Source organism: Dermacentor variabilis, chromosome 2, assembly GCF_050947875.1.
Source record: "Dermacentor variabilis isolate Ectoservices chromosome 2, ASM5094787v1, whole genome shotgun sequence".
Lineage (NCBI taxonomy): Eukaryota > Metazoa > Arthropoda > Arachnida > Ixodida > Ixodidae > Dermacentor > Dermacentor variabilis.
In genome coordinates, this window is record NC_134569.1 from 220,833,472 (window position 1) to 220,855,212 (window position 21,741).

Here is a 21,741-nt window from a genome sequence, read left to right on the forward strand (position 1 = left end):
AGGCGCGCAACATGGTAGGCTGCTGCTCGGTGCCGCAGTGCCGGACTTACGCAACGGAGCCCGGTGTCAGCCTTATTCACACGTAGCCGCAGGACAAGAAGCTGAGTGAAGCTTGGCTCGCGAAACATAAAACCGGCAAACAGTCATCGGCTACAACTCGGGTATGCAGCAAGCACAGACGCGAGGAAGATTTCTGCTACGGCGCCGGGTCTGCGATGTTCGGAAAACGCACACTGAGACGCTCGCCCGAGTCCGCTGCCCGACTAATGTCATAACGGTTTGGACTATAAACTTGTCGATGCTATAGATACTGGCAAGTTCACTGGAGTGGAAAGGGAGTGGTAAGAAGCACATTAAAAAAAGCGTGGCGTATGGTCATGTTTGTGTTATGGATTACTGCACTGCATTACCAAAAAAGAAGCCGGTGGAAATCGCACGCTGAGAACACCGATAAACATACAGTGCGGCGCAACTCGAGAAATAATATTGAAACGTCCAGAAATTTAGAAAAAAAAACATTAAATCGTCGCGACGGCAGATCACAGTCTCCGTAGGCGTCGAAGCCTCTACAATGAAATTATTTTTGAATAGCCCTGATAGCGCTCACGCAACAATGGTTGCTTGTATACTGTCAAATGCTCATATTCTGCGGCCTAAAGCTCATAACACGGCGCGAGAACGCGCACGCGGTGAAAGCGAAACAATACGCGGACAAGCATGCAGACGCGCAGTCGGTCGCTGCGATTCGGTGCGATCGCTGCATTGAGGCTTCATTCTATTAAGCTCCATTTTGTTATACAAACACTATAAGAACATATTGCACATAGTTTACTCTCAGCGTTTACCTACCTTTCACGCAAGAAGCCGTTTCGGGAGACTCCATCGTGGCGACCGGGCGCAGTGGCGTTCACTGTACGCATTCGGTAAAGAGACAGCGTCTGTAAACGATTCTGTGCTTTTAGTTGGCCCAAGATTATTATTTAGGCAGTAAATAACTTCTCTCGTTTCGAAAGTACTTACAGAAATATCCGGGAGAGCTCACGCGTGGTGTTTTCAGTGACCGCTGGCAGCAAAACCTATGAGGAGCGCGCCACGTGATCCCTCATACTACGCCGACGAGGCGCTTCCGATAGATGGCGACTCCGTAACCCCTCGCCGCCAATAGCCGTCCTGTTGGGTCCGTAACTGAAGGGGACCTTGGCGCTAGCGTCGAAAGACCGTGGTAGCCATGCGGAGATTCACGCCTGGACTTAACGTCCATCGCAGTTACCAACAGTCTGTTCAAACGACCTCTGTGAGCGGAGCAAACTTTGCTAATTCGTTCAGTTTATATTTGAGGGCACTAAAAGCGAGGCACGTTAGCTGGCAGTCCCATGAGATTTTTAAAATCTAGCGCACTTTAATGAAAGGCAGGATAAGATTTAACAGGACAGTAAGCTTAGCATAGATGAAGCAATCAAATGTTTCAGAACCAGCGTCACAAGTCTTGTATTGAAGATCTTTCGCTAGAGGTAATATTTGAAAAGGTAATTAAGCAAACTTGGTTAATTACCCAGCTTGGCGAACTGAAAAAAATATCATGACGTGCTTCATATAGTTCAGAACAATACTGCGGCAATTTGGCATGCGTTGCGTATATTTTTTTTAATACTTGGCCGATGTTAGCTGAAACTCCGTGTGTATTTACATATATATCCGGCGAAATACAGCCGTACCTAACAGCGCACGGTAGCAATGAGCAGCAGCCGCCAAACGAAACCTAGGAGGGTAGGCATAGAAAGCATTCCTTTATTAAATTTCAGACTTCCATACTCTTTGTGTCGCAGTTGCAAGTAGACATTCTGGAGTACTGGCGAAGAATGGACATATATGCCGAGTGGTCAAATTTGCGTATCCGTACACATAACCTGTATGACAACAAACACCCAGTCAGACTGGTTGCCTTCTTGGGAAGACCGCAGCCAGCATCTATGGTTCATACCACGGCTGAATAAATGTAGCGCTATATTGCGACAGCAATTATATGGACACTCCAGGCGCATTTCTGCCGTCGCCGTGAGGTGCCGGATAAACTCCAACGGCGATAAAATCGTCGCTGCGCGCCGCATGCTCTATGTGCGAATGAAAGCGTGCGAGCGTCAGCTGGCGAACGGGGCCCAATCTCGCGCACGCGAGGAAAGCGGGTAGGAAGCGCGCCGTCTTCCGTCGCGCACGGAGATCTGGTAGGAGCGTAGCGCCTTCCACACAGGGCGGCCGCGCGCTCCTGCCCGGGCCGCTGCGTTTCGAAGGCCATCTGCGACGGGAACACAGTCCGCCGCACGCTGTTTTCCGCGGCATAGTTCGCGTTGGGGGGGGGGGGGGGGATGCGAGCAGCAGTACGAAGGTCAATCGATCCGCTGGTGCAGGCGCGCTTCCCCACTTCAGTGTTTTCACAGCGTGTTTCCGCAGTCATCGAATGAGATGTGCTCATGTTTCATTTTTCGCGCGTGACACCGTGCTTGTTAATTTACTTAGTATGCCTATGTTTACAAGTTTGTACGGCCAATGAAAGCACAAAATTACGTCGTATAGCTCTCCAATTATTTTCTCTCCCCATCGATGATTCGCCTTTCGGGCGAAACTGCGGCTTTTCTTTTTCTAGAGCGAAGAGGGTTCGGTGTTGTTCCAAAAGTCCTTTCGCTTGGCGATGTTGTCCGCTGCCACCGCCGCCACCGCTGTCCGTCGCAGCTATCGGCAGGACTGAGGAAGAAAACTAAGTTCCCGCCGGGATTGAGCCCGAGCTCACTACGTGTGAGTCCCTCTACGACTGCGCCACGGCAGTTCTTGCTAGCTCGCAGCGCTAACGCGCCCTATAAACGCGATATAACATGCGTGCCGCGTAGCGTAGGTACGGCACACTTTGTATTGCAGTTTGTTATTATTTCACCAAGTGGCACGCTATGTAGCAGTTGCATAGGTAGCCGTACAAAATAAGAAGAGAATGTTTGAGGAACAAAATGACTAATAAGGAGATTATATAAACATAGTAGAATGAAAAAAAAATAACATGTATTGCATACCTGAATAAAAAAATCCGGCTAGGTCGCTATGTCACCGCCGCCTTTCAAAGGGGATGCCAATTACATCATCATGATCATCATACCATGCCACTTGTCTTGTGATCTGAGATGCGTAGCGTTTACACGTATGCCCTTTGCATTTCCGTTGTATCTTACTACACTTAGGCGAATGCTACGTAGCAGTTGCATCAGTAGCGCTACAAGATAGAGAAGACCAGAGGAAGAAATAGAAGGCCATGTAAATGTATAACATTATTATAGTGAAACATGTATAGCATACCTCATTAAATAAAGCAGGCTATGTGACTGCGACCACCTCACTTCAAAGGGGATGGCAATAAATCATCATAATCATCATCATTACCATCGTGTCGTGCCACTTCACTTGACGATGATGAAAAAACCGATTTATTCGCACCCCTTTGAAAGGGCGAGGGGACAAATCATCACCTAGCCTGTTTGGGCTATTCAGGCATACTATTAATGCATTTGCTCCTAGCATTCTTGTACACATCTCTTTAATTGTCGCTATCTACCTTCTACCGCTGCCTATGCCTGTATTAGATTCTATCTTAGCAGTCTCTTTCAAGCTTTTTTTCCACCAATTCTCTAAACGTCTCTTGCTTATCTCAAGTGCTGACCGGTTGATTCTTCAGTCTACGTGAAGTTCAGGCAACCCTTAAAGTTCCACGCTACGTACTGGTATAGCTGATGGAATCACCTCGCATTTCATTAGGATGTACTGAGTGGTCTCCGAATTTCTGCTACAGCATGCACATTCCTAAGCTAATGCGAATTTTCGATCCGGTATGCTTTTGTTATTAGGAAACCAGCTCGAGCCTGGAATAGTAACACACTTCCGTTCCTGTTATCGTACAAATTTTCCCATCTTTCTTATTTCTCATTCTTCTAAATATCCATGGTCTTTTTAACTGCCATTCTTTTGCATCTAATTCACTATCTCTCTTTCTCTCACTTCTTTCTGATTGCTCCTGGTTGTTTATCTACACTTTCAAATTTCATGATCTTTTTCTTCATTCTCTGTGACGCTTTTTAGGTACAGATGCTTGGGACCTTTAGCCGCCTGCCGTTTAGTAAATGAGTAAGCATTTCTAGGCCTACCCACCGAGAAACTTGTCCGTCACGTAAGACAATGAATGGTTCATATTCACATAAGGGAAAGCCTACAAGCGCTCGGCAAAATTAATGGAACAGTGCACACATTCACTGAAATCACCCATACAACACACGGAACAGCGTACGTTTTAATAAAGAACATTCCAACCATCAGTAAAGCCTTTCATACCCCCTCAGCAAATGTAAGGGTGGTTTTGCAAGTATCGCTATATATCCGTTAATTCGCCTTAGTTAGCACCAAAGGTCGTAGGTTGCACTACCGCCAAAGGTCCAGGGTTTTAGTGCCTTAATTGAATATATCTGAACTGAAGCTAATTAATTTCTCGTGAATTTAAAGCAATGGTCGTTATTTCGAGTGCCATAATGAACTCCATCTGCATTGAACATGCCTAACTATATATGTTCGCTATCCAACATGCTAGCGAACATGATAAGCGAATGACCAATGAGGGTTGATAAGGGTTTGTACTGGTCGGATCAAGTTCGATAACATTGATAACGACACCGGGCTGCATGAAGATGAGCAAGAGGCACAATGATTATGCATAATTAGACAAGTACCAAAAGGACTTTCTTCGTCAACTTTCTTGTCCACGTTCTTGAACCTTTCTTCGAAATTAACTTTCCTCCACGGTTTTCTGACTTCAAACGAGGTCCAACGCGTGTCCTCTTGCACTGCCGCCTTTGTGGTTTTTACCGTGGGCTCCCAAACCCATCCATCCCACCGGTCTCTGGTTTCAACTTCAAACCCTGTCAATATATCTGAATTTAGGCACAGAATGGCATCTGCTAACGTCAGCGCTGGCACCATGTCCCATTTCCATATTCCACGCATCACCACATATTTATTGTGGCCCAAAACTGCCCTATGTTTCATTATTGCTGCATTCCGCTTCCCTTTTATTTTGAGCTTTTCTTGGTGGGTGCTAGAGTAAGTCTTTCCTTGGTTTATGTATGCGTCGATGGTGTGTTGTGCTTCACTACGGGTATGACTTGCTGTGGAATCTACACCATGTAGTTACTCCTCTCTTCACTAAAGACCATAATTTCCGATTCCCGAGATGTACAGAAACATGCTAGAATGAAAAACATGTATAACATACTGGAATAAATCCAGCAGGCTCGGTGACTGTTTGCCACCGACCCGTTTCAAATGGAATGCCAATACATCATCATCATCAGCAGCAGCAGCAGCATCATATGGTGCCATATGCCCCGCGATGTGGCATGCGCGCCGAGTGGCGTCGATACGGGCAAACGTTGCATTCCAGTCGGGTTGTATTCCACAAGGTGTGCCGACGTACATGGAGCAGTTGCATGTAGTAGTTGCATGCTGCATGTGGCTGGTCCTCGTTAAGTCAAGCAGGCTAGGCGACTATTTTTCACCGCCCCGTTTTAAACGAGATCCCACATCGCCATCAGCGATTTGACATGTGCTGCATATTCTGGATACCTGTGTTTACTCTTCGGTACATGGTACATCTCCTCGCAAGGTGCGAGCCGCTGCGGACGAAGCGATTCGTTGAGCTACGCATGGTTGCAGCCAGTCAACGTAGGGCTGAGCAGACCACGGCTCGAAGAGCAGAATAAGTCGCCTGGCAGCAGTTCAGATCATTCTTGTGGAAACGACACGAAGAGACTTCGCCGCGAATACCCTCTAGGGCGCGCTGCCGAAAATGAAATAGCAGCATACAGCGTGACCATAAACGCATCATTTTGAAAATTGGATATGTATTTGACGAAAGAGAGCAAGGAGAACAAAATTACCGGTCCAAATTTGAATGGTTAGCGAATAACAAATGTAGTCAGAAGAGTCCAGGAAGAACTTGAAATATTGCGAAGCAAAGATTGGGAATATAGTGAGCTTCTAAGCGTAATAACGACAGATATACGGAAAGAGAAGCAACATGCTCGTTGGAAAGGAAAAAAAGAAACCGAAAATCTGGTAGAACAGGGAGGTACGAGAAGCAATCACAGAACGACGGAACGCTTCCCAAGGGCACAGGCAGGCAAACAAAGCGCAGTTGCCGCAGGATGAAGTGGCCAGAAAATGGGAAATATACCGAGAGAAAAAATCTATAATGAAATACAGGTTCAAACAAAGATAAAAGGTGAACGCGAACGTTGGTTGTGAGAAATACGTAACAAAAAGAAGGCCACACCTGGAGTATCTTGAAAGTACATGAACTTATTATGCAAGAAGTCTGGAACAATACGACATATCCTAGACGACGATGTAAACATACTGGAATGGGACGCGGCAAAAAAAAAAAGAGATCTGAAAAATAGTAGCCGAATCTACTAAGGCAAAGACGACGTATTACTTGAGTGGAAAAAAGAGCATGAAAGAGAACTGCATATAAATAGGGCTGGTAGTGGAAAATTTGGTGCCAATTTGGGGGTGGTGACAAACTAAATTCCGAAGCGCACAGTCACAGGGCTAGACAAAGTTCCCGTTAGGCTGATAAACGAACTAGGTCCAAAAGTAAGGAAGCTCTGTTGAAAGCAGTAGGAAAAAATTAAGAAGATAGGCGAATACCAGACAGCTGGCAACAAAGTAGAATGAATTTATTTTATAAAAGTAAGGGGGAGAAAGACAGAGTTCACTCACATAAACCGTTGACCAATACACCAGTAATATACAAGTTAGCAATGCACGCAATTAAATTAAAGCTGCAAGAATGGGCGGAGAATAATGGCATATTAGGGGAACTTCAGTATGGCTTCATAATATGTAAGCGTCTGGATGATAACTTATTTGTCCTCACTCAATGTATTGAAATATTCAGAGTAGACAGGTGACCGTTGTACTCGTATGTCGCCTTTTTAGACATTACAGGAGCCTATGACAAAGTAGACCGCAATATTTTGTGGGATATTCTGGAAGCGGAAGGCTTAGGTGACCATTGTCTACAGCTTTTGAGAGAGATGTACATAGAAAATACCGTTTGCGTTGAACTGGAAGGGATCAGGAGCGAGGAGAAAGTTCATATCAACAAGGAACTGAGGCAGGGGTGCCCTTTATCCCCACTGCTGTTTATGATGTACATGGTGAGGATGGAGAGGGCGCTAGAAGGAAGTAATATCGGTCTTAATCTCTCACTCAAACAGGCGGGTACAGTAGTAGAGAACCAGCTTCCAGGTTTATTTTATGCTGACGACATTCTCTTGCCAGCTAATAAGCAAAGTAATATGCAACGTCTCGCTAATATCTTGGGACAGGACGGCGATAAGTTAGGTCTGAAATTTAGTGTTAAAGAATCAGGTGTTATGGTATTCAATGAAAACAGTGAACAGACAGTGACAATACGAGGCCAGGAAATACCTCACGTAGGAGAACTTAAAATACCTTCGTATATGGACAAACGAAGGCAATAGATATATGGAAACACGGGAAAAAACAATTACAGTAAAAGGGAAAAGAGATATGCGGCCATAATGAAACACGGAGCGCTATGGGGGATACAATAGGTACGAGATGCTCCTGGGTATGTCCAAAGGTGTTTGGTTCGAGGACTTACATTTGGAAATGTGGTTGTTTGCTTAAAATCAGGGGTACAATAAGGACGCGATGGGAGCCAAAGGTCAGTGGGGCGCCTCGCGATGTGTGCTTACGGGAAGACTACAAATGAAGCTGTGTAGGGTGATCAGGGCTGGACAAGCTTTGAAGTGAAGGACGCTCACAGTAATATTGATTACGAAGAACGACAGAGGAATATGGAACAAGTAAATTCGCTGTAGAGTTTGCAAGTATCTGTACTGGAAAAACATTCATTCACAGTGAAGGAAAAGAACTAGAAAGCTTACCGGCAACTATGCGACCTGAATGGTGAATAACATGCCAACAAAGAACATCAAGCGGAAAGTCAGAGGTTGAGATAATCTCATGGGTGGCGACAATGACATAGAAACCTGCTATAGTAACTGCTTCAGAGGAATAAACGAAATGAGGAAACAAACAATGTATGTTACCTCACAGGGAAGCTCATGACTTTGAAGCGAGTTCAGGATACCCTAGAACACGAACTTATAGAGCGAGATATGTGCTTGTCTTGTGCTTGTGCGAAGAAGCATGTGCTTGCTTCGGCAAAACGAGGGACATGGTGGAGCATGTTGCATTATAATGTGAAGATAGCTTCCCAGCGGTCTATTTAGAAATCACTGGCCTCGTTGAAGCCATTAACTTCAGCAAGAGCAGGGGGAAAGTAAAATCGTCCGCAGTAGAGATTAGTAAGCGTCGATTGGAAGACTGCTGGAAGAAAAGTAGGGAAACGACAAATAACAGAGGCGTGCGAAAGCAAAGTTCACAATAGGCGTTCAGAAATTTTCGTCATTTAAATTCAACCTGTTTTTTCTTTGCTTTCCTTTTCTCCCTTTTTAGCATAGGTAGGACATTAGACAATAACAAGAGCTTGGTGGTGCAACCCGCCGACCCTTTCCAAAGAGGACGCTCATAGCATCTATTCATCCATCCTATGAAGCCGCTATGTCTGCATATGCTGTGATTGCGTTGCGTGTGCCGCAGAGGCCTCTGACTTTTCTGCAGGGACCTTGTGTTGAAATTATGTCGTCAAAAACTTTGAACAAACTTAACCTTATTACTACCGCTTGATGGCAAATCTAGTAATTCTGCAGGAATGATTTCTGTGGCAACATACATGGATATGGCTCTATATGTCATCGATATATTGCAGGGAATGTCCAAGATGTGCATCGTCTTCCGGTTCTGCTATCATAAGCACATGACAATGCGAGCGACCAACGTAAGTGTTTTTTTATCATTTCGCGTTATTGAGGTGACCGTGCATATGCGCAAAGCAGTAATGCAGTCAGTTCAAATTTTCATTTATCAAAATTTGCTCTCTGTGATTTATCTCACGGGAACTTTCGCTTCCGTCTTAGAGTGGCCTCTGCACGAAGACCTCTGCCTGAAAGCAATACACTGCTCTCATGCGTAGAAAATGTCTATCGAGACTCGTTCCATGTGCAAGAACATCAGGATAACAAACATACTTAGAAGTGAAATGGTAACTTGACCGTTTATCATCCGCTTCTGTTTGCGCATGATCCTTGTACTATCCAAACGTAACTAAATAGAGCAGAATACGGAAATTGTACACAACGCTTAGAAGTTTGGTGACGTTTTTACTGCGAGATATATAGACACTAAGTCATAACCTCAAAACCTGTCTATTCATGAACTTTCGAATCTGCAGCGATAATGTTAGATAGAAATCATACGGCAGCATTTATCAATCTGAAGCATCTCTCGGTAATTATTGTGATGTATTGTTCGTATACAGCTGGACATTCTTTCCCGAATACCTTCCTCTTTGGATTCCTCTAATGTTCACTTAGCAGCGGGGGAACATCATCACGGAAAACCGTACTACATAGCTGCACAGCTCAAGTGCAGTCACAGCACAGCGTTGTAGTAACATTGTCACTGCTCTTAAAACTATTAAACTATTTAAAAGCTCCTGGTTCAATATCTTCTTGTTCCGGTCATTCGACGCAACAGTTGACAGTGTCATTAATGTAATTGAAATATCTAACCATTAGGACATAAGCATGAGACTGCGTTGTAATCCCAAGTAAAGGTGGCCGTCAGACACTTGCACGTTCATCGATATTCGCTTCTATCGGTTCGGCCATATTTGTAGTAGACGAAAACCAACTGGCTGCAGCCAAGGAGGTATAGCGACATAGTTACTAGGCGCTAAAATGACTAACGGAAAGAAATCTCATTAGCGCTCTCTCCTGTCCCACCTTTTTTTTTCCTGGTAGTTTTGTTAGCGCTAGCAACTATGTCACAGCAATGCGTCAAGACCAACTAGCCGAACTTTCTGTGTTGATGTATAGGTCTCAGTGATTGAAACGCGGTACTCGGACAGCATGTTGGTCGGCACATTTTTTGGCGCCAGTGTTGGACGCTCGGAAGGTTGAGCTAATGCACTCTTGTTTCACACTAAAACAAGAGTCATTTTGATGCATCCTGACGCAATTGGGCCTCCTCAGCGATCACCCAGCGCACACTGGTAGCGCAAGAATTACCGGCAGTCACACTCTCCGAGTATCGCGTTTCAATCGCTGAGCACTGTACCTGTGCATCTGTCCCTTGCTTGGATGCACTACCGTAAACATAGCTGACTAAAAATATTTATATCAGAGCAGGCACGGGACCAAACAATGTTTACTGGAATCGAACATAGCAACAGCAGCATAGAATATAACGTACGCTACTCTGCGCAGCGTTCCTTCTTTTTTCAGGCAGCGCAGAGCCGACATAATCATCTCACACCGTTTAGGCGACAATAGCGATTTCAACCATGATGTCTACAAGTTTGACTCATGAAATCATTGTACCACCTATGTATGTGCGGAGATCAGTTACCTAGCATGAATGATCAGCATCAAATATTCGACACTATTTTCCATCCACTTGTCACATTTTCAACATATAAAGATCTTAAGAAACGTAGTTTGTTATACCATAATTAGCGCTCCCCACAGCGACACGTGTGCTTCTTCATCTTTGTCTGGCGACCGCTTTGCACCGGCTAACAAATGTTAAACGTTACCGGTCGGTGCAGGACTCGCCTACATTTATCGGAAGTTTCTCGAATGTTAACGATGCTTCTATCCGTTTTCTGTCGTGATCGAACCTTGCGCAATCTGATTGTATGCGCTGCGCGAATTGTCTAGTACTTTTTTGAAGGCACGCGGAAACCAACTATCACACTGGAACCTTCGACGAGTTTTGTATAAAAGCCGATGCGCTGGGTACGCCGATCATATTTTTGACGATTGCTGACTGTGCTAGGTCCTATCGAAATGCCTTGTATCTTGCCTGTTTCCTGGGCATAAGTTCGTAAAACAAACGCTTTCATTGCTCAAAGGTTTCACTACTGTCTGCTTCTTCACCGTCACCTCAACTTGAAAATATTTTCTTCACAATTGGCAGGAAGGGCAAGCGTAGGCTTATCTCAGCACACATGCGCAGCTGAATCATTTTCACGAAGCTACACTTGCTCCTTTGTTGTTTTCGGATTCTCCACAGCCTTGTTTAAGACATATTGCTAATCTGAATTTTATAGAGGATAAACAGTTCACAATTACCTCTCAACCGAAAGTTGGCCTCAATGAACAGCTGCCCAGCAGCCACGTTCATTCAACACCAACCACGTCCGAAAAGATGGAGTACTTCAGATGTATAGGAGCAAGCTTCTCTGGTACAGGTTTCTTGTAATAATGAACACTTTTATATAGTCTTGCTTCAGGTGAGTGAGGATTAAGACAGACAGACTGGTTTAGGACAGCTGATTATCTGGTTATCTATTCTTTTCCTCAGTTGCACAAGGCAACACGTATGGCATCGCGATGCTTTATTATTTTGTCATCTGCTGTTTTCCCTCTACATTGATTAGTTCAGAACTCATTGTATTTATGGCAACAGCGCAAATTCACCATAAGTGCGAAGAATCCTTACCAACTCGCCTGCCTTGCTGTATTGCTTCAGCATAGAATTCAAAGCGCTGAAGAAAACATTTGCCGCATTTTCTATTGCAGAATACGGATCTCAATCGCGACAAAACATATGACTGCATTGCTAAGATGGCCTCGCTTCTGACTTCTGACCTCAATCCGGTAAATATGACCTTATAGCTCACACGTTCACGTTTTTAGAGTGTTCGGAACAATCATCTGAGTCCTTCGTTTCGTATGGAAAGTCACTTTTTTATAGCCCGACATTACGGAATGTAACATTTTTTTCTAACAAAATCTCTATGGAATAGAAAATGCTATTGCTATAACTTTACAAAATGCCTTAGATTCGCTAAGGGCGCACACCGCACAAATACCATTGCCCAAAAGCTTTTTCGAGTGGTAAGCTGAGCTCTCGCCATGGCGTTCCTAATTTCAGGAATGGATAGAAAAGAAGGACCAGGTAAACCCCAAAGAACTGTACTTTGAAGGCGCTGTGAGTGAAACATTTTTTTATTACAATAGCAATTATGTGGCCAAACCATAAGAATTTTCCCCGTCAGTGTTGGCGCTGACATAGCTGTGATATTCCATGTAAAGTCCAAGTGCGATAACATCGCGACCTGGCGCCGCATTCAGTGGGTGCAAGGGAAAGCTTTAGAGGGAGAGCAAAAATGCATGGTGACGATGTGGCGGCGTCTTCTCACGCGGGAAAGGGAGGAAAGTGGGAAAAGAGGGCACTGTGTTCAAACGTGTGCTAAAGTCTCGTGATAGTTTGAAAGGACCGTCACTCTTTAAACTCTGCCTCTGCTGCGCAACCTCCTCGCCCCTTGCTTGATTAAGATTGCTTAAGGTGTACAAAGGGGATTATGGTGCATGAACAAGGGTTCAGGCATATTTATGAGGATTATGGCGGAATAAGGGGGATGAAGGAACATTAAGACCGATTGTTGACGAATAAAGTGAATTAGGGCTGATGAAGGAGGACTAAGACCGATTATGGGGGATTAAGGAGGGTTAAGATGGATTAGGGTAGATTAGGGTGAGTTAGGGTTGATGGAGGTGGATTAAGCTTAATTACAGTGGCCTTTACAAGTCTTTCGCATTGCCCTTTCTTCGGCGATGCCTAAGGACACCTTGCACTTTTAGAATGTGTTTCCACTGCACTTCCACGTGAGCATGAGTGGGCGACTATTATTATTTGGTTTTCTCACTGTACAGGCAACGTGGAGTGGGTGTTCGCATGGTCATATGGCAGGCACAGAATCTTCGCTTTAATTGTGAATGTTTTAAAACCACCTTTCTGCGCTTTTGTTCTCTGGGGAAACTCTTTCCATTCATTTCACACGAGCCGAATCATTGCATCAATGCGCTTTCATTACGAAGATTGAGCAAGCAATCGTGATTGAGGTGATGATGTAGTAACGCAAAGAATATTCTGCAGGCAATAATGTGCAGCACTGCAACGTATTTTACCCTAAACCACCAGATCCACCTTTATCGACCTTAATACATTTTAGTTGATCTGAATACAATCACTAATTACACCTTAATTAATTTTGCTAATCAGCAACCATCTCACATACACGGCAGGATATGCTTTCGTTCGCTACCAGCCCTCCTTTGCTCACGTGATATTTTCTGTACCTCACAGTGCGACCTTGAAACAGAGATCTTAGGCTTTCGCTTAATAAGCCACTTGCAGAGGGATGTGCCACAAGCAATACTAGATTACACGCACAATGTAAAGCATATCCTGTGGCAGAAAAATTGTCTGATGATAGAACTCGCCTCAAAGCCCCTTTCGCATCTGGGGTGCTATAACGTAAAACTATGTCAAAGTTGTCTATGCTAATTCTGCAATCAGCGCAACGCGATTGGACAAAAACTATTTTGGACCACCCCCAATTCACCTGTCTGTCACGCGACGTCACGAAAACCCCGATAGCTCCCCATCTGATAGGACGTGTATACACTGATTATGCATAATTTGACCTAACAAAACAAAATGAGTTATTTCTGATTCAACGCCTCTTTGCCATTAGCCCTCGACTATTGGTAAAAAGTTTTCGGTCTGCACCCACTTTACCTGCCTCTCACGCGACGTCACAAAACCGCAGGAACTTATCGCTTCAAAGTGACGTGTACGCTATAAAGATGCAATAATATGCCGTACAAACTGGATTTTCTTCGGATTAGCTGCAGGCTGCCCCGTTCCGAAAGGAATAAAATATGGCTGCCGCTGATCGCTCCGGCACTGGCTACTCGCCCCTGCCGGAGAACATGGGTTTATTTGCGTGTAATAAAACCTTTTGCGTGGGCGTGTAACGTTTTCGAGAACTTTCGGCACATTTACGACCTCGTTCTGCGGACTCTTCTTTGCTGAGGATCCACTTTAGCGTCATTCTTAAGCTTCCGTTGCATGCCGCCGTCATTACCGACGAGCCACAGCAAATTAAGAGAAAGCGGACCAATCGTAGACGCCGGCACCACCGTCTTCGTCCAGTTATCGATATTCAGTGCAATGGCTTCGCCCCATCGATTCCCTCTCCACTTGAGCATGCTCCTCGCCTCTTGTGAGCCAATTACATAATACCAGCCACTCAGTGCAGGCAATGTTATTCGTTTTTCAAGCAAACGAAAGTGACCTCCTATTTGATTGGTTTGTTCAGGCAACCGCGCGGATGACCGCCCGATGCATGCGTCGGCGGTTATGCAAACTCGAGATCAGGAGATTGGAATAAAATCATATTGGAATAGTTTCACGTTATACGGCCCCAGTATACCATGTTCATACAAATTTAGAATTTTAGAAAAGAACAAGCCTGCTCATAAACATTGCCTCCGGCATTGTCTATGATGCTATCAGCATTTTCAAAAAATTCAACAGAACTAGGGCGCACAAGTGGCCCAACATAACGCGCCTCCATAAAATGCCGCGGGCCGTCCTCGGGCGCCCGCGAGAAAAAGTGTGCCGTGCGCGGCGCGCGCGGCTGGCGGGTGAGGAGAGTCCAGGAGGAAAGACACGTGGGCAGGAGAGTGCCGCTACTTTCAAATTATTAAGGGGTTTTAATGTGTGCGCTAGGGCAGGGGGGTACGGGGAGATAGACACGTCCTAGGTGGGGAGGGAGGGGGCAAGCTAGTGGCCATCCTTTCTCTGCTGCGGCTGCAACTGCTGAGCGTAAGTCCCCTGAAATAAACTAAAGGTAGTCATACTCTTCCTTGCCCGGCCTCTCCTGGTTCCTCGCCGCTCGTGCATTGTCTACGCCCCGCAGGGGCGTCTGCGTTAGCAGGCGTTTGGTGTGTTGCGACACCACGTACCCTAGCACACGAGGGTTGGACCCTCCCGCGTGTAACCGTGCGCGGCTTAGCCGTGTCTGGGGAAAGGGGGATCCTGGGGGTTGAGCCGATGCTGGGTGTCTGGACCTTTAAGGCCCCCCGGCGGAGGCAACACACCTCTTCGGCCTCTGCTTCACATAGACGGCACCCCCGGACTGACCCACCCGGGGGAAATCGGTAGTTGCCTTTTCCATTCTCTTTCTCCCTCAAAGCTTCGTCTTTTTCTCACTTTTAGTCTTTCCTGTCCTCTCTTTATTTTCGTATTACTTCCGGCTTCGTAGGCGGCGAGGGTTAACCTTGTGCACTATATCCAGTCTTGGGTATATGTATTTGGTTATAGCGGGGTTGTACCGCTGGCGTGCGCAGAAATGAATATTTTCGTCCTGTGCCGTCCCCTGGTTGGGCTCCATGGTGGGCGGCGGCCATCCCTGCCGAAAAACCATACTTCTAATGGCCACTTCTTTTCCCCGACTACCTGATCGCCCTCCGAAACGAGGGCGCAGCGAAGATATTTTCCAATTTCTTGGGAACAAACAGCCAAACTTCCCCCGATTCCATGTAATTTATTCAAACAATCCTGAAAAGACCATGAGACTGATTTCTCCTTTCCTCGTATCGAAGTATCTAACTGAAACTCTTGGTGCAGGCTATAAAGCAACGAAAATGGCTAGCGGCGATCTCCTTCTGGAACTCCGCAATCCGAAACAGCATGAAAATCTTCCTAAAGTTCAGTCATTTGGGGAAATCCCAGTAGCAGTAACCCCACACCGAACTATGAACACCAGCCGTGGTGTTGTTTCTGACGACGATTTGATGGAGCTCACAGAAGCCGAACTGTTGGAAGGCTGGAGTGAGCAAAACGTGATCAGTGTTAAAAGAATCATGCTAAGGCTCGACGGCAAGGAGATAAAAACCAAGCATCTTGTATTGACTTTCTCCTCAAGTATTCTGCCTGAGACACTCGAGGCCGGCTATGTAATGCTACGGGTCAGGCCGTATGTTCCAAATCCTCTCCGCTGCTTCAAATGCCAGCGTTTCGGCCACAGTTCCCAGAACTGCCGAGGCCGGCAGACATGTGCAAAATGTAGTTCCCGTGACCATGCCTCTGAAACGTGCGAAAACGCTCCACACTGCACGAACTGTGACGGCGAGCATGCCGCATACTCGCGGTCATGCCCGTCGTGGAAGAAAGAAAAAGAAATAGTCACAATCAAAGTAAAAGAAAACATATCATTCAAAGAGGCACGCAGGCGGGTTACATACCTTCCTAAGGCCAGCTTTGCCGAAGTGGCGCGTTAGGGGGCAGCGTCACAACGGCCTCCGGCGGCTGCCCGACCCACAGTCAGTGAGTCGGCAGTCACGCCATCTGCCCCCACGGTGGTTGCAGCTAGCGCTGCTCCGCCAACCGAGCAGACGGAGCCACCGACCCCGAAGGTGGGCGCAGCCGAGGCTGCCCCAGCCTCCGAGGCCCCTTACAGCGCTGGCAACGGCCAGCGCAGCCAAATCCCTCTGGGAGCCCCATCGACCTCCGGGCTGGTGGGCGCAGGGGTCTTGCCCTCCAAGGCGGGACTCCCTCTAAAAACTTCTCTCTCGCAAGAGCGCTTGTCCGGCGTCTCACACGAGGCAATGGACACTACACCTGTCCCCAAGGCGCAACAAACGCCTAAGGAGCGTCGAGAACCGCTCGAACGCTTCAAAAAGAACAAAACACCTATTACAGGGCCTCGAAATGGCTCTGTAATATAAGGCATCCGCTCCGTTTCCGTAAACACAGCACCAATTTACCTTAAACATGAATACACAAATCATTCAATGGAACATCAGAGGTCTCCTTAGAAACCTTGATGATTTACAAGAACTCATCCACAAACATAATCCAAAAGTGCTGTGTTTACAGGAAACACACTTAAAATCTAAACACACAAACTTTCTCCGTACGTATGGTACGTTTCGCAAAGATCGCGATGATGCCGTCGCATCATCGGGTGGTGTTGCGATTCTTACTCATAGAAGTATTGCGTGTCAACCTTTACAGCTACAAACGCCCCTTGAAGCAGTGGCGGTTCGAGTTGTCCTACTAAACAAACTCATCACCATTTGCTCCCTTTACATACCCCCGCATTACCAACTGAACAAACATGAATTTCACTCCTTGATCGATCAATTGCCAGAACCTTATGCTGTTCTTGGCGATTTCAATGCGCACAGCTCCCTGTGGGGCGACTCTCGTATAGATGCGCGAGGTCGGCTTGTTGAACAGTTCCTTTTTTCTTCTGGAGCTTGCCTTCTCAATAAGAAAGAAACCACATATTGCTCTCTTGCAAACCGATCCTTTTCGTCAATAGATCCTAGTATAGTGTCTCCGTCTGTACTGCCTGAACTTGAATGGGAAGTTACCGACAACCCTTACGGTAGCGACCACTTCCCTATACTGCTAAGATCACATAAAGAAAAGGAATATCCGCCACAGGCTCCTAGGTGGAAGATTGAGACAGCTGATTGGGAGAAATTTCGATCTCTAACTAGTATCTCATGGGCTGACCTGTCTTCGTTAGGAATTGACGCTGCAGTCGAGTTTTTCACAGCATTCATATTAGATGTCGCATTTAAATGCATATCAGAAGCAAAAGGCTTGGCCTGCAAACGGCGTGTCCCATGGTGGAACGACGATTGTAGGATCGCTCGTAAAAAACAGAACAGGGCTTGGGGGTTGCTACTCGCTTCTCCCACTGCAGAGAATCTAGTCAACTTTAAAAAAGTAAAATCCGAAGGTAGGCGAACCCGCCGACAGGCCAGACGAGAAAGTTGGCAGAAGTTTCTATCGAGTATTAACTCGTTCAGATATGAGGCGAAAGCCTGGAACAGGGTCAATAGGATAAGCGGCCGACAAGCACATGGACTCCCTTTGGTAAACACAGAAGGCGATACCCTACAAGATCAGGCGGACTCGCTTGGGGAGCACATTGAGAGCGTGTCAAGTGCCACACATTACTCGCAATCCTTTCTGAAATATAAACAAATAGAAGAATGTAAGCCACTCATGAGAAAATATCAACAGAATCAACCATACAACTGTCCTTTTAGCATTGCCGAGTTGAGAGCTGCCTTGAGCGCATGCAAAAGCTCTGCACCGGGCTCTGATAGAATCATGTACGAAATGCTCAAAAACACGCACAATGACACGCAAGTAACACTACTTACACTTTTCAACACTATCTGGGGCGCAGGGTACCTTCTAACGGCATGGAAAGAAGCCATTGTGGTCCCTGTTTTGAAACAAGGGAAAGACCCTTCTTCAGTGGCAAGTTACCGCCCGATAGCCCTCACAAGCTGCATGTGCAAGGTATTTGAAAAAATGATAAATCGGCGTCTCATCCATTTCCTTGAACAAAACAAAATGCTTGATCCCTATCAGTGTGGCTTCCGAGAAGGGCGCTGCACAACCGACCATCTTGTACGTATTGAAGGACATATTCGTGACGCGTTTGTACACAAACAGTTCTTCTTATCGATCTTCCTCGATATGGAGAAGGCGTACGATACGACCTGGCGCTACGGAATCTTGAGAGATTTGTCAGAAATGGGCATTCATGGTAATATGCTAAACGTAATAAAAAGCTACTTGTCCAATCGCACCTTCCGGGTAAAAGTTGGCAATGTCCTCTCACGTCCTTTTACACAAGAAACTGGCGTACCCCAGGGTGGCGTGCTCAGTTGCACACTCTTTATTGTTAAAATGACAACGCTTCGTGCTCCCTTACCACCGGCCATTTTGTATTCCGTCTATGTGGACGACATTCAAATAGGTTTCAAGTCCTGTAACCTCGCAGTCTGCGAGAGACAGGTACAGCATGGTTTGAACAAGGTGTCAGGGTGGGCAGAGAAAAATGGATTTAAAATCAATCCTCACAAGAGTTCTTGTGTGTTTACAAGAAAGAGAGGCCTGGTTCCGGACCCTTCCTTAGAACTGTGTGGGCAACAGATACCTGTAAACAAAGAGCACAAATTTCTAGGTGTTATACTTGACAATAGACTCACTTTCGTCCCACACATTAAACATCTGAAAGAAAAGTGTCTGAAAACAATGAACCTAATGAAACTTCTATCGAAGACTACGTGGGGTAGTGACAGGAAATGCCTAATGAATCTCTATAAGAGCCTAATCCGGTCACGATTAGATTATGGTGCCGTGATATATAACTCTGCCGCCCCAAGCACGCTAAAGATGCTAGACCCTGTTCACCATCTAGGTATCCGTTTAGCCACAGGCGCTTTCAGAACAAGCCCGATTGAAAGCCTATATGCCGAAGCCAATGAATGGTCTCTCTACCTACAGAGGTCATACATCAGCTCTACATATCTCCTTAAAGTGCGCTCTAATCCTGAACATCCATGTTTTGATACCGTTACCGATATGAGGTGCGCTACACTTTTCAGCAATCGCCCCTCCATAAGACAGCCTTTCTCGCTGCGTGTGAAGGAGCTTAGCGATGCAATCCATGTCCCACTCCTCGAGCATCGCTTAATGCACCTAACCAATCTCTTACCTCCTTGGGAGTGGCAGGTTATACAATGTGACATATCCTTTATAAAAATTACAAAGCACGCTCCTGAGGCTGAAATCAGAATGCATTTCCTAGAACTGCAGTACAAACACTCCTGCGCAGAGTGCTACACAGACGCTTCGAAGTCAAATGCCGGGGTATCCTATGCAGCCGTCGGCCCATCCTTCTCGGAATCCGATGTACTGTATCCGGAAACAAGCATCTTTACGGCCGAGGCCGACGCATTACTCTCTGCTGTGAAGCATATTAGAAGATCAAAACTTCCAAAAGCAGCGATCTATACAGACTCTCTAAGCGTCGTGAAGGCCCTAATGTCACTCTACAAACATAAAAATCCCGTATTCAATGAACTGTATTCGGTATTGTGTAAAGCGTACACATCTAACCAGAACATTATAATATGCTGGGTACCTGGCCACAGAGGTATCGAGGGCAATGTACTGGCTGATCAAATGGCCACATCACTCACATCACTAAACACTTCTTCTGCAGTTGCTGTCCCGGTCACAGATCTGAAGCCTTTCTTGCGTAAGAAACTGCGACAACACTGGCAACGCATGTGGAACGCAGAAATAAACAATAAACTGCACGTTATAAAGCCACAGCTAGGTTTTTGGCCCTTCCCATCAAAATCACGGCGAACAGATGTCCTATTTTGCCGCCTCAGAATAGGGCACACATTTGGTACACACAATTTTCTTCTTACTGGAAACGAACCGCCAACCTGTGGTCGATGTGGTGAGAGGCTGACCGTCCTCCACGTCCTCTTGGAGTGTCGCGAAGCCGAACCTGAAAGAAAGAAGCATTTTCCTCTTGCATATCGTCATTGCATACCTCTTCACCCAGCTACGTTTCTTGGTAAGGAACCGCTTTTTAACACCAAGGCAGTCCTCGACTTCTTAAAGGATGTAGTTCTACACGTTATAAGCCCAATAAATTCGTAGAGCATCCTCGCTCCAGAGGATGCTGCTGCGATAATTGTTCTGAATAGCACATGCCTCCAAGCCCTTGTGTTTTCAAGGGCCATATTGAGGCAGTAGTGCTCTAGCATTTCTTATAATCTGCTATATTTTACCTATCGTATCATTCTTTTTAAATGCATCTAAATGTTCATAGTACAAGTCATACGTCATCGCCATAATTTTATTATACAGATTTTACGCACTTTATTGCGTATATTTTAAGGCCCCTTTACAGCCACGTCACACCAACCTCATAGTAATCATAAGTACATTGCAAACCCATTAGCACAGACATGGCGCTCTTTGGCCATACCTGGCCCTTGCGCCAAAAAGCCCCATACATCATCATCATCATCATTGTCTACTAGCTCTCCCTTAGCTCCGGAGCGTACGGCTCCACCCAGAGCTACGCGAGGTGAGACGTTAAAAAATTTTAGTTGCATTTTAGACTTGTTTACGTTGTGCTGTGCTAGGAACGATTACGGAACGGTGTAAAGCTGCCAGAAGCAAATGCTTTTTACGCTCTTTAAGCAGAGCAACTGCGCACTTCTCTTGCCACTTCGCGTTGGCGGCCTGATTCACTTAGAAGCTTCTTGAGGCTAGTTTCGTGGACAAAGCCTTGTTTGTGTCGACTACTGGCACTTAAAGTAGGACCCCTTTGTCTCGCCAATATTGTATAAGTAACGTACACGATGTATCTATGCCTGCGAGAGCTTTATTTGAGTGTTATCTTGTCCATGCCCATTATACCTGCAGGCCAATACACTGTCGCGGCTTGCACAGATCAAGCCGCTTCGCGATTTATTTGTGCTGCATTTGGCAGATTCTTCATTTAGCTGCCTAAAAACATGCCCGGCGTGAAAGAGTTTCGAGCAAGTCAATGTTTCACCGATACGCGCGAAAGCCGATGGGTTTGCGAGTGTGTAGCACCTACTGATTAAACAACTCGATATGTTTGCTCTCTTCTAGAGTGCGTACGCGTATACGTGCGCGTATCCAATCGGCGGCCGTGTGTGAGGCTTGTGCAGCTTCGTAATTTATTCATGTTAGTACCGTGATGATCGAATATAAGGTGCGTGACGTATTCGTCTGAATAACGCGAGCGTCATGTAGCAATGCGCGCGATTGATGCGGAACAACTAACCTATTCTCGTCGTTTCGTTATGACGCTGGCAGCTCTTTAAGCAGTGAAAG

The 21,741-nt window shown here is 46.0% G+C and overlaps 1 protein-coding gene across 1 annotated transcript in view; it reads left to right on the forward strand.

The window, feature by feature from the left end:
• Window positions 1-14,577, forward strand: part of LOC142570699 (uncharacterized) — a 124,653-nt gene extending 110,076 nt beyond the window's left edge. The window contains exons 3-6 of the mRNA XM_075679047.1: window positions 8,891-8,959; window positions 11,766-11,843; window positions 12,121-12,177; window positions 14,572-14,577. Of these exons, the coding sequence (XP_075535162.1) occupies window positions 8,891-8,959; window positions 11,766-11,843; window positions 12,121-12,177; window positions 14,572-14,577 (210 nt within the window). The remainder of the gene's footprint in view (window positions 1-8,890; window positions 8,960-11,765; window positions 11,844-12,120; window positions 12,178-14,571) is intronic.
• The last annotated feature ends 7,164 nt before the right edge of the window (window positions 14,578-21,741 follow it).